Source organism: Echinops telfairi, unplaced genomic scaffold (genome assembly GCF_000313985.2).
Source record: "Echinops telfairi isolate 266 unplaced genomic scaffold, ASM31398v2 ScPeMD7_2291;HRSCAF=2852, whole genome shotgun sequence".
NCBI lineage: Eukaryota > Metazoa > Chordata > Mammalia > Afrosoricida > Tenrecidae > Echinops > Echinops telfairi.
Window position 1 is genome coordinate 34858469 of NW_022106189.1, and position 13094 is coordinate 34871562.

The 13094-nt window shown below is 46.6% G+C and overlaps 1 protein-coding gene across 1 annotated transcript in view; it reads right to left on the bottom strand.

Moving 5' to 3' along the window:
* Positions 1 to 3928: 3928 nt before the first annotated feature.
* DHODH (dihydroorotate dehydrogenase (quinone)) overlaps positions 3929 to 13094 on the bottom strand; it is a 13113-nt gene continuing 3947 nt past the window's right edge. Inside the window, exons 3-9 of the mRNA XM_004704573.3 lie at positions 11155 to 11354; positions 9223 to 9305; positions 6559 to 6746; positions 5866 to 5979; positions 5055 to 5208; positions 4779 to 4938; positions 3929 to 4292 (exon numbers count right to left, since the gene is read on the bottom strand). Coding sequence (XP_004704630.1) covers positions 4238 to 4292; positions 4779 to 4938; positions 5055 to 5208; positions 5866 to 5979; positions 6559 to 6746; positions 9223 to 9305; positions 11155 to 11354 — 954 coding nt within the window. The 3' untranslated portion in view covers positions 3929 to 4237. The remainder of the gene's footprint in view (positions 4293 to 4778; positions 4939 to 5054; positions 5209 to 5865; positions 5980 to 6558; positions 6747 to 9222; positions 9306 to 11154; positions 11355 to 13094) is intronic.

Consider the following 13094-nt stretch of genomic DNA (forward strand, 5'->3'; position numbering starts at 1 on the left):
GATGTTTTTTTGTAAAAAAGTTTAAATACATAGTTTTGGGGGGGGGAATTCCAGGTTTTTTGTGGGGTACCCCATTGTATATCTGCTCATCCTTTCTTCCTTGTTTCTTTATGGTATATGGAGTGGCGGGGTTGCTGGGTCATATGGTACTTCTATTCTCAATTGTTTGAGGAAGCACCACACTGCTTTCCACAGCAATCATACAGTTTAACGGTTCCAGCAGTATTTGAGGTGCCAATTTTTGTGCACCCGCTCCAGCATTTGTGACTTTGTTTTTGTTTTTAACTTTGCTATTAATGCCAGTGTAAGGTGCTATCTCATCGTCGTTTTGATTTGCATCTCTTGAATGGCTAGTGATGGTGAACATGAAGTTTGTTGGTCACATGTATGTCTTCTTGAGTAAACTGCCGACTCATGTCCTCTGTCCATTTTATTTTTAGTAATCATTTTATTAGGGGCTCATACAACTCATCACAATCTGTACATACATCATTTGTGTCCAGCACATTAGAACATATGTTGACTTCATCATTCTCACAACACCTGCTTTCCACTTGAGCCCTTGGTGTGAGCTCCTCATTTTCCCCCCTCCCTCCCCACTCCCCGCTCCCCCTGAACACTTGATAATGTATTATTATTATTTAATTTGACTGTTTGCCTTTTTCTGGTCGAGGCTTTGCAGTTTTCTATATATTTTAGAGATTAGATCCTTGTCCAATGATATCATTGCCAATATTTTTTCCCTTTTCTGTAGATTCTTTATATGCTTTTGATGAAACAAATTTTTTTTATCATTTTATTGGGAGCTCTTACAGATATAACAATCCATAATTCCATTAGATCAAGCATAATTATACAATTTCTGCCACCATCAGTTGCAAAACATTTTCGTTCTTCTTGAAGTCTTTGATGTCAGCTCCCTTTTATCCCCTACCTCTGCCCTACCCCAGGAACCCTTATTATTATATTTCATTTTTATTTATTTAGCCGTATCTTACAGCATCCAATGTATCCATTCACTTACAATTGTTACGCATTTCCCTTGAGTGGGGTAATACAGTCATCATTGCTATCAGTTTCCCCTTCCTCCCATCTCTTCCCATACCCTTGGGGAATCATTATTTCCACTACTATTTCTGAATGGTTTATATATCTTGGATTTCATGCATCGAATGATTTTGGTGCCTTTAAGTGTCTTATTTTTAGGAGGGCCTAGTCATCTATTTTTGTCTTCTGCTTTGTGTTTTGTCTGATAGTGTGCTCATGTGGTGTATTAAGGCCCTTGAGTTTATGTTTTTTCATTGCTGAACTTTCTGGTTCTAAGGCTAACATTTAAGTCTTTAATTCATCTTCAGTTAGTTTTTAATATGGGGTAAGATACGGAAGTTTCATTCTTCTGTAAATGGAAACCCACTTTTGCCAGAACCATTTGTTGACGAACATCTCTCCCATTTAATGTATTTAGGCCCAAAGTAAAAAAAGAAAGAAAAAAGATGCTGTCTGTAGTTAAAGGGACTTATTTCTGGGTTCTCTATTCTGATCCATTGGTTTACATATCTCAGATTGTACCAGTAACAGGTGAAGTTATTTGGGGTTTTGTTTTTCATTTTAGGTGAAGCTATTTGTGATAGTTAGGTTTTCTGTGCCAGCATGGCTCCCGTAGGAACATGTGGGCAGAGTTTACCTGTCACAGCTTGATTGGAAGGCAACCAAGATAACTGGCTTTCCGAGGCAGGCCTCCTTCTTTCTCCCTGGTGAATGGGCCAGAGTGCTGCTGCCTGAGCTAGCCCTTTGCCTCAATCAGATGCTGCGCTACCTGTAGGCCAAGCCGGCCAGTGGATTGTGATGCTGTGCACGCATGGCTAGAGCTTGCGGCTCCCTTGAGACCAGTGTCACTATGCTACCCCACTACTGGCCTCTGCAGCTTCCTGTTGTAGCCGCCCCACCCGGCTGTGTCTGCTGCCCGCAGGATGGCTCTGCTGCGTCTTGCCCAAGGGCAGATTTTGCAGTCTGCTTCCTTGGCCTTGAACCAGCAGCAGGCGTGAGTTGTAGGACCTTCAGGAATATTAACTGTCCACGAGAATGAGTTGAACTGTGTCCTCTGTACTGATGTGTGGACTAATTAGCTGTTGTACTCCTTCTAACTACATAAACCTTCCCTTTTATACATATAATCTTAAGTGTCCTGGGGTTTTTTTTCTCTAGAGAATGCTGCCTAGCACAATTAATGTGTTAGGCTGGGTTGACTAGAGAAAAAGGAAATCCAGAGTCACTCATATATGTGTAAGAGAGTGCTTTAGATCAAGAGTTATATATCAAGCAAACATCCCAGCCCATTCCAGATCAAATCCGTAAGTCCAAAACTACTCCATACGTCCAATACTGGTCCATAAATCCCTCTTCAGACTCACGCAGCTGCATACAACGATGCAGAATGCAGGCACCATCACAGGTACCATCAGGCTGTGACCCCATTGACGAGCAAGACTCTACTCCTTCACTCTATTTATCAAGTTGACACAAGATTGTGTAACTACCGCACTGTTTCTTGACATATCCTCTATCTAATCTAACCCTTCCCCAAAGAATTCTGTATACTTCGATTTACACCATGTCAAAAGAGCAGCTGTGGCACCCTTGAGATTCAAACCGTGTGTCTTTTAAATGGAATTTGACTTTTGGCAGCAAACAAAAAAGTCTGAATGGGGCAAAATTAGGCTAGCAGGTGGATGGAGTAAGGATATCTGATGAACTCCTCACAAGACAGCTTTTGCTACCCTCGAAGAATGAGCAGGTGTCCTGACCTAACAGAAAAAATTCTTGAGTACAACTTTTCTAGCCATTTCCTCACCAATTTAGTTTCCAATCTTCTTAAAATTTCTTCCTAGTCAGCGTTCAGGATCACTCTGTGTCCTTCAAGAATATCTATTAGCCCTTTAGGATCCCCTCAAAAGGTACCATAACTTTCTGAGCTGACCTCTCTGCTTTGAACGTGCCCAGCAGATCCCCATGGAAGTCACTGTTTCCATTGGATCTCTATTGTCAAGGTTCCCAAACAAAAGCACGGCAATGTGTTACTGCAAGAACAGGCCTGAAACCATCCACTAGTCACAGACATGTTGAAATACATTTTACTTGGAATAAACCCATTGTGACTGAACTGGACCTCCTCCAGCAGCAGTACCCCATTACTTCCTCCCATATGTACACTCCCTCGTTCTGTCCTCTGAGAAGGCGTGGGAACAGCAACAGCTCAATAGCAGTGAGTGCACATAAATCGTGGTCTCTAAATATCATTCTCCAGGGCTCCTTGGAGAAACGGCTAATTCACCAGTTGGGCTAGGGAGAGTACCTGATGAATCGAGAACGCTTCCTGTCAAGAAGCAGCTTCATGTTCAGAAGCAATGTTGTAATGGTTGAAAGTTTTGTGTCAACTTGGCTCTGTCAGGATTCACACAGGTCTGGCAGCTAAGACCTAGTGATTCTTCCTAATAAGATCAACCACAGTGTCATCATCACTTCTGTAATGGTATCTGACATAAGCAGCCAATCAGCTGTAAGGAGATTAGGGTGGGATGTACACCCTTACTCACAGCATTGACCCAATCAATTGAAAGTTTCCTTGAGGATGTGGCCGCTTCCAATATTAGTGGTTTCTGTAGAAAAGCTAGCTTGCTTTTTGGTTCGACCTCCAATTCTTTGTACTTGTGCCTACCATCCTGCCTATCGATCATGGGGGTTGTCAGCAGCCTGTCATCTTACTTGCCAACCTTGAATTCATTGGCCTATAGAATGAAAGGCACTTAAGCTCAACGGGAAACCCCACCCCCACCTCCCACCCCCCACCCCCGTTTCCTTGTAGCTGACCTGGAAGGACCTAATGATCTAGGTGAAGCCAGTTTTCTTAAGAAAGGGTTGAAGTTCAAAGTCAGGCTTTCAATGGCTTTATTTTTTTCCATGATTGGAAAATACCCAATATCCTTGCAATATATTGAAGGATCTTGGTATTCAAATATAGAAAGAATTACAACAGTACTTTATAGGCTGATTGAAAGATGATTTCTGTTGACTCTGGTGACTCAAGTGATTATCTTTTACAGTCTGGTCAAGTCACTGAGGAAGCGCTTACGTGGTTTGGGGCACCTGGCTCAAGGCAGGCCTTTCTCTAACCATCCAGCCACGGGGTTCATCTAGTTTAGTGGGAAGGTTACCAACAGCTTCGCACCAGCCGGCGTCCTCACCTCCGATGATCTGCTCCAATAGCCTCTGTGATGCTGCAAAAACCCTGCTCCCTAGAACAAGAACGAAAGCCACTTCAGTCCACAGTGAAAGAGGGGCCTCTCCCACGGAAGTCCTCACCCCGTGTCTGCTTGGTCAGCTCTATGAAGAACCCCACCCCCACCCCCGCCACACAGCCCATTCCAAACATATCTTCACCTAGGTCTTCTAGAAGGGATTCAATTTTAAGTACTACTTCCTGACATCTAGTCAATGTGATTTCATCCATGGGAAGGCTGCCAGGACTCCTCAGGCCCCTCTCCCTCACACGAATGGACAACCCTCATTGTAAACACCAATGCTTTAGAAGCTAATCCCGAATTCCTTGACTCTGTTTGTCCTCTAGTCAAGGAACAACTGAGAATGATGGTCCCCTGAGTTTGGTGTGTGTCCCCCGAAGACCTTCGGCATGAGGATGAGCAGCACCTCCTTGAATTGAGTCATTGTGAGGCAGACCCACAGCACACCTCCTGTTCCAGGCCGCACACAACTCCACTCACCTCAAAAGGGCCTCCAGCTCCCTTTTGACCCTACCCACCACAGGTGGGCCATGGTAGGTGAGAGCTGTATACAGCTGCACCAGGGATGCCCCCGCCCGGATCTTCTCCAGTGCATCCTGCCCACTGCTGACACCGCCAACCCCGACGATGGGAACTCTGCCTGCAGAGACACACATGATCATTCTGTGAAGAAGGGCAGGTGATGGGAGAACCAGGAGCTCGCAGCCTCAACGCACCCCTACCCAAATCCGAAGCCACAGACACCAGAATCCTTGCCTTGGGTGAGCGCATACATCTCCCGAATGGTCTGCGTGGACAAATCTCGGAGGGGCTGCCCGCTCAGTCCTCCTGTTTCAGAACACAGGGCACACTGCAGGTTAGCGGGGCGACTCACGGTGGTATTCGTGACAATCAATCCATCGATGCCCAGCTGCAGAGTGAGACAGCAATGGATCACTTGCCTGCTGGCAGCAGAAGAGCCCTTCAATCTCAGTGGGGAGGGACTGGGAAGAGACTTCCCTGGGATCTGAGCTGACAGCCAGTGAGTTGCCCACACCTTCAGCGCCAGAAAGCCAGGCTATACCAGACCTCACTGCTGAGCCAATCTCTAAATGGAACTCCAGTAGAACAATAGCAGCCATTGATTGCTCACAATATTCCACTAAGTTAGAGCTTAATCCTCACAACAATCCACTTTATAGTGGCTTTTCCAAGTCCTTTAGGGTATAGATGGGGGATCCAGGATTTGAACCCAGGACTGCTGGGCTCCACAATCTTCATTTCTATGACTGTCCTATGACACAAAGATCTGATATTTATTTAAAAGCTGGGAAGCGTGTGATAGAGAATATTCCAGTTCCAAATGAGATTGGCCAAGGATACGATCACGTTTTAATGTCCTTGCTGGATAAAGATGGGGAAAGAGAGGAGAGATATGAGGGAAAGACTCACTGACACTCACTCAGTGTTGCTGTTGCGTTCTATGATCCGTTATGCCGTAACAGACACCAAACCAGTGCTCAGGACCCAGATAGGACAGTTCTCAGGACCACAGCTGGCCAAATATTATACAGGCCCCACTTCGCACCTCTCTCACCACGTTGGCGATGTCCGCCTTGTCCTGGGCCGTGAGGTCAGGGGCGATCTTCACCAGCACAGCTGGCTTGTGGGCTCCCTTCAAGGCATCCCTCTCTTGCAGCACCTACAGCAACACAGCCAGAGTGGGAACCTGCCAACCGCACTTGCCGGTGCAGCTACAGGTCACTGTGTCCACACAAGCCGTCAACTAAGGCACGAAGGGTGTCTCCTTTGCCAGAAACAACACCCTCAGCTATGGTGTGGTTCGATTCTTTGGACCTGGGAAGTCAGTCCCTTAAAGATGTAGCTGGCAGAGGCCTAATGAGATTTATGTAGACTTTGTTTCTAAAGGAGATGACACAAAGGACCATCACAAGTACTGTGTGATGCAAAGTCATTCTGCCCATTCTTTCATTGCCTGAGCCAGGTGATACAGACACAGCAGTCAATGGGAGGGCGTGCACCCTGCTCTCGCGGGAATTCAATGGTTTAACCAATAACTTGACAATTAACTGAGTGTAATCAGTGTTGTAACAAGGGATTAGAGGATGCTCTATGAAAGGCACAGTAAGGGGTCCTAAGGGGTCCAGATATTAAAGTAGGTTCTCCAGAGTGATGCTGAAGCTTGGCCTTGCCAGGAGAACGAACAAATCTATAGGACTTGTGGTGGAGTGGGGCATGGAGCATCGATGTAATTGCCTACCTTGGTCAGCAGGTGGCGCAGCTCCACCTTTCCCTGAAGGCTCCGCAGCCCTGCAGTGTTGGGACTGGACACGTTCACTACCAGGTAGTCAGCCAAGGGGCCCAGGACTCGCACGCCCTCTGCATAATCTGCAGCAGCGTCTGCTGAGGTCTTATTCTTCCCCAGGTTTATTCCCAGGAGCCGGCCATCTATAAAGATGTTGAGACCATACTTGACTGAGCAGCCCACATGTCGAACATCACAGGCCTCTGACCCCACTTCTGAACTTTCCTACTTCCGCGGGCAAACGTGTTGAACTGCTGCCCGGTGCTGCTCCCTCCTGGTCGATAAACGGCTGGCCATCTTTGTACAACTATCTTTCAGCAGCACCTATCCGCATGGCTTACCGCATTTTGCCCTTTAAATATTTTAAATATGAGGCACAGGGATTGAGTACAAATTTTTTTTTTTTTTTAAGATAGGACTTATGAAGGTAAAGCAACTGGGACGTAGAAAGAAATCAAGGTCTATCAGAAGGATCAGCTATTTACCCTGAAGAGAAGCTTGAGTCAAGTGACTGTGAAGAAAAAGCAAAATTAAAGAAAATGTGTGATATATTGGAATTAATCCAAATGATCATACCTAAGAGGCTGAGATATGATTATCTTATCATTTATAATTTTAATTACCTGAGAGGGGACTTCTCCTTGTAACTAGGGTGACTTCAAACTCCTGTTGCTTAGGCATAATTATTAATGTCACTTTTTGCTCCCCAAAAGAGCATAACTTGCACAGTAATTGAGATGATCTACATCTTACTTTTAAAAATCAAAGGGACTTATCACTTGACTTGTATTTTGGATTTCCGGGAAAAAATCTTTTCAGAAACATGCGATGTGTGACAGCAAAGGGCTGTCTGTACTTTTCTTCTCAAAAGGTATGATCCTATCTGCAAGGGCCAATAGTACAGGCTCTTTTTTATCCATCTGTTGGTTGGGAACAGACCTGGAACACCAAGTGAGCTCACAAAATCTGTGTCAGGTCAGGCAGGGTCATGCAACAACATCTCTATTGTTAGCTATCTGCCCATAGCCTCGACGTAGTCGCCATTTTTATCATTAGCTTGAAAGTAAGAAAGATTTGTGTCGCTGTTTTCTTGGTGGGAAGTGGGGGAGTTCACCCCAATGAGACAAAAGCCTTATCCAGCAAAGGCCCCTCGGTGGTGCACAGTGTTTGCAATCAGCCGCTGCAAAAGGATGGCAGTGAGAGCCCGCACTGGCGCCCTTCCAGGTTTCCATGAAGATCGTGGCCAGAAAACCACGAGTCAGAAGCAACTTGCAGCAACAGGCTCGGTTTGTAGGTTGTTTTCTGTTCCGTTTTTTTTTTCTTTTTTTCCGTTTTGTTTTTCATACAGTCAAGTTCTCCAAGCTTCCCGGGTCTAGTGAGCACCCATCAAAGCAAGCTCATTTGTAAGTTTTAATTCTTTTCCACGCAGTATGGGGCATCAGCATTGCAGAAGGCAGCCTCTGAACTCAGGTCTGAAAGGGTAACTCCCAAATGTCAACAGCTGTTCCCCCTGCATGGGGAAAAGGATGAATGGTTTGTATTTCCTTAAAGGAAACTTTAAAATGTGATTCATGTACTTCTATGGCCAAAAGCTAGCCACGTTGCTTTTCTGGCTTCTAAGTTTTCCCAGTTGTGACCTAACTTCAAAACAAGGCAAAACAGACTGAGCCTTCATTAAGGTTTTAGGTATCCATGGCTAGCATAGCCAAAACATCACAAGTCAGTAACTTTCAGAAACTGGGATTTAGTTTCTCACAGTGTAAGAGGCTCCGGGTTGCTGGCTCTAGGGGAAGGTTCTCTCTTGGCGGGGCGAAGACCTTGTTTCTTTGACTTTCTCCTCCTGGAAAATCTTCATGGGACTTGGCATCTTCTCCCCTCCGCCCCCCCCCCCCCCCCCCCCCCCCCCCCCATCTCTGCTTGCCAGCTTGCTTGTATTTCAAGAGACTGGTTTAAAAGAAATCCTGACAGATTATAGCCTACTGCTATCCAGTCGATTCCAACTCAGAGGGACCCTGGGTAGTTTCTGAGATTAAATCTTATGGGAATGGAACAGCCTCATTTTCCTCTTGCAGGGCAGCTGGTGGATTTGAATCGCCACCCTTTTGCAGTGAGCACTCCAATACCTAACTCACAGTGACACCAGGGCTAAAATGTACAACCCAAGAGGAGGACAAAAGAATTTAATCCATAACAATTAAACCAGGAAATTCCATCAGAATCTTTTTTTTTCCTATCAAAATCTTAAAGAGTTTGTTAGAGGAGAGGGTCACTGAGTTCCTTAGTGCTTTTCCCCCCCATACTGCTCAACCAAGGAGCCCTGGTGATGTAGTGGTTACACACTGGGCTGTGATCCACAAGTTGAGCAGTTCAAAACCACTAGCCACGCTGCAGGAGAAAGAGGAGGCATCCTACTCGCATAAAGAATTATAGTCTTAAAAAAAAAAAAAAAAGAATTATAGTCTTAGAAACTCACAGAGGCATTTCTACCCTGTCCTACAGGGTCACTATGTGAGCATCGAGTTTGGTTTTGGTTTTATTGCGCAATCATGTGTACTCACTAGTCATGTCCCTGATGTTTATCCCAATAATCAAAGCCCCTCTAACACAACTCCGTTTTACCTTCTGTGAGCTTGGTCTGCTTGTGCTGTCTGGCCCGTAACCTGTGCTCCACCACTGAGACTCCGTGGCTGTTAAATCCGTATCTATGAGGAAGGGGACAAGGTTAGAACCTGTCAACAGAAGGCTAAGAATTCAGGAAGATAGTTCATGGCTACCTATCCCTCCATTCCATTTCTTCCTGATCCCCATCTATTAAAATCTTCCATGCTTCATGACCCCATGTGAAAGATCAAATGCTCCCTTCTCCTCCTCCTAAAGCCCTTCCAGCCCCAAGTGCTCCCTCACTCCCCTGGGTATCCATGCAGTGACTGTGTACCTACTTTCTCCTGCCTCTGGATTTCCATACATGCTGAGGTTTCCCCACGAGGCGGCAATATTCTTAAAGGCAAGGCCCCTGTCTTCTCTCTCTGTCACCTTGTTACAAGAGCTCCACGAGACACAAGCCTCTTCTCTTCCGTTCTGTTGGCAAACCAAATGGTGGCCATCTTGCCAATACAAATGAAGAGCTAGAGCAATTGACCCAGAGCTTTGCCATTGCTGTGCTGTCCGGTTATCCCTGGAACCGCCGACCTGGCCTGCACCGTGAAGCCACCTTTAGTTAGGTTTTGGTTGCTTGCAGCCCAAAGCAGACTAACAGATACAATGGAGCATGGCGTTGTTGATGTAATGAAAAAAGTGAATACATGTTCATCCCAGTTCATTCATCCATAGGTTCAAAGGGCATTCACTATTACTGAGCACCCACTGTGTACCAGGAACCAGGCAGAGCATGGAGGCTGAACACAGGAGGTACTCAAGAGCACAGGCCCTCCCCAACTCAGGCCACTTCCCCTCTATTGGGAACTGCCAAGCATCCCTCCCTCGGTGCCTACAGTGATTGTGGCAGCCAAAAACGCAAACAAATACATATTGCTTGGCCAATGTTAAAGATATTGATCTACCTGCAAAGCAACGGGTAGATCAATAACCCGAACTCTAATGCCTAAAGATTTCCCCGAAGCAAGCACAATAAAGTGACAAGTGCAGCCAAACAGACTTGCACTAGGTCAGTTTCCCAAAAGGCTATTAATGGCTCCAAGGATGCCTAACGAGACCCCCACCCCAAGGAGGTTCTTCTCAACTGTGCTACAAAAATCAGAATGTCTTCGCTTCCTGGAATTGCTGCCGCTAAAATAAAGCCCAAGGATCACCCAGAGAAAGACTGGGCAGAGTTCTCCTTGCTCAAGGCCTTGACTTGAGCATGAATTCCCTATTGAATAAAACCAGACAGGTGAGGCTCTGCTGTCTAATATGAACGCTGCTGAGCACTTGCACTGCAGTGAGCCTGCAAGGTAAAGTCACAGTGGGATCCACAGCAAAGGCATCACGTTGATGTTGATGACCCAGGAGCCCTGGTGGCGTGGAGGTTACGAGTTGGGCTACTCATTGCAAGGTCAGCAGTTGGAAACCATCTGCTACTTTTCTGGAGAAAGGCGGGGCTTTCGACTTCCATGACGAGGTACAGTCTTGGAAAAACACAGGGGCAGTTTGACCTTTTCCGATGGGGTCACTACGTGGGCTGATTCAACTTCATTCCCAGGATTCCTTGCTAACTTTATCAAGGGGCTACTAGAAAAATTATGACCCCCAGGGAGGTTGGACAGTGGTAGGCAAGGGCACTCGGGGAGGAGGTCCATGCTCTGGAGTCAAAGCAGCCCCGGGTCTACCCAGGCTTCTGCCTTACTATCTCTCTGACTGTAGCTACGCTTTCGCTCTTAGCAGGTTTACCTAGTAAATGGAAGTAACAGTCAGCTTTCCAGGATTGGTGGGAAAAGGTAGGCTGGCCCACAGCATAGGCCCAACAGGACTCCTGAGCATTTCATAGAACTATGCACCTTGTGTGGCAGAGGTAAAAGGCAGTTACTTAGAGACGTTGCCCGACTGCTCACCTACCTGTTGATGATGGCTTGGTCCTTGGGGAGGCGGAAGACTCTGGGCCTGGGGTTTCCTTCCTGAGGATCTGGGGTAACGCTTCCTATCTCAACAAAGCCAAAGCCCATCTTAAAAAGTCCATCCACAGCTTCCCCATGCTTGTCAAATCCTGCAGCAATTCCCACTGGGTTCCGGAATTTACGGCCCAAGACTTTCACTTCCTAGAACGACGACAAAATCAAAGATACAAAAGGCTATTACCAATGTTTCTCTACGTGGGGTCCCTATACTTCGGGATTAACTGGCGAGTCCAACACCAGACAGCAGACCTTGAGCCTGTGGGGAGATGGGCACGAGGAAGAGCTCCCCAGGTGGTTCCGCTGTTGCTTGAGCCTGAGAACCTTCGGGCTCTCACTATGACTGCTGTCAAGACTGGGACGAAAAAAACGCTCAAGGTTTCCATCGCCGGCTGAACAGGCGGTGGGCATTGCCTTTTCCAACTGTGGTTAGGACTCTGTACCGTTTAATCTACTTGGTGGGAGAGAGTGGCTAGTTGGCGTCTGACCCCCAATAGTGAAACTGAAAACCCAGGGAGTGCCAAGCAGCAAAACCCTTTCTTGTATCCGCTTAATAAGCCAGCTCCAAATAGGACCCTCCTCATCCAGCCAGGCTGATCAGAAGTTCTGGCAAGGTCCCTCCTCAATCCCCACAGGCATGGGTGACACGTTCTCAGCTGGGATCCAGAACCAGCCCGTGGCCGGAGACAGGCTCTTCCCGGTCAGCTGGGGGACAAATTCACTTGTTCTCTAGAATGAGCAGATCTAAGGCCTGGTTATCATCAGGTCTAGCCTGACCCCTAAGGAATTAAGGATTTCTGCCCTGAGGAAGCCAACAAATCTAGGAGCCATTCTTAAAATGTGGGAAAGAAATCAAGAGGTGTCACGAGGCCACTGACTGCCAAAAGATTTCATCATGGTGTGCTAACGTGGCCAAGAAAACTTTTGAGAGGATTAGCAGGTGTTTCCAGTGATGGGTACTAACTGGAAGACTAACTCAACTCATAAAATGAAGTTGATTCTGTGTCACTATGTGATCCTGGAAGAGGAAGTAGAAGGAACAGTCACTCCAAGAAGGGAGAACAATAAAAGTAAAGACGTGAAGGTGATAATGGACACAGCATCTCAGAGGCTCAGTGAGGCAGGAAGCATGGCTGGTCTAGAGAGCCTTCCTTATGGACAGGGGTTCCCCAGCGCTGGCTTGTACCAGAGTCCTCTGAGACACGGTCAAATGACACAGCCTGGACATGTGTGGTCCAAGAGCCCCCAGGTGACTCCAACCTGCACCAGAGAGAGACACGAATTTAAGGGGAATGATGGAGGAAGGTAGCTTGCGGTGAGATTTGGAAGTCTCAACCATTGTGAGTGTCCCAGAGAAGAAAACTGAGATACCTGAGATCTCAGTGACACAGAACTATACCTAAGGGCATGGCTGCTAGAGCCAGGTGCATGGGTTTGAGCCCTGGCGCTGCTACTTTCAAGGTGCACAACTTTGGACAAGTGACTTGACTACTCTGTGCCTCGATTTCCTAATCTACAGATGGGATGAGGCAGTAGATCCTCTCATAGTTGTGAGGACTAAATCAGAACATGGCATAACACAGTAAACTCCATATAAGAGTTAGGTATAATAAAAATTACTATTATTATCACTGCAAATTGAACTCCAAATGCCACTGCTAACTTGGGCGCTAGCTTTGAAAAGGAACACCCCCAGCTGAATACACTAGAAGAAGTCATGCATCTTGTACAAAACTCCCAACAGCAAACTCACTGCCATGAGCAATTCCAACCCACAGCAACTCTAGCGGACAGGGTAGAGTTGCCCCTGTGAGTTTCCGAGACTGTAACTTTTTACGGAGTAGAAAGCCTCATCTTTCTCCCGAGGAGTGGCTGGGGGTCTTA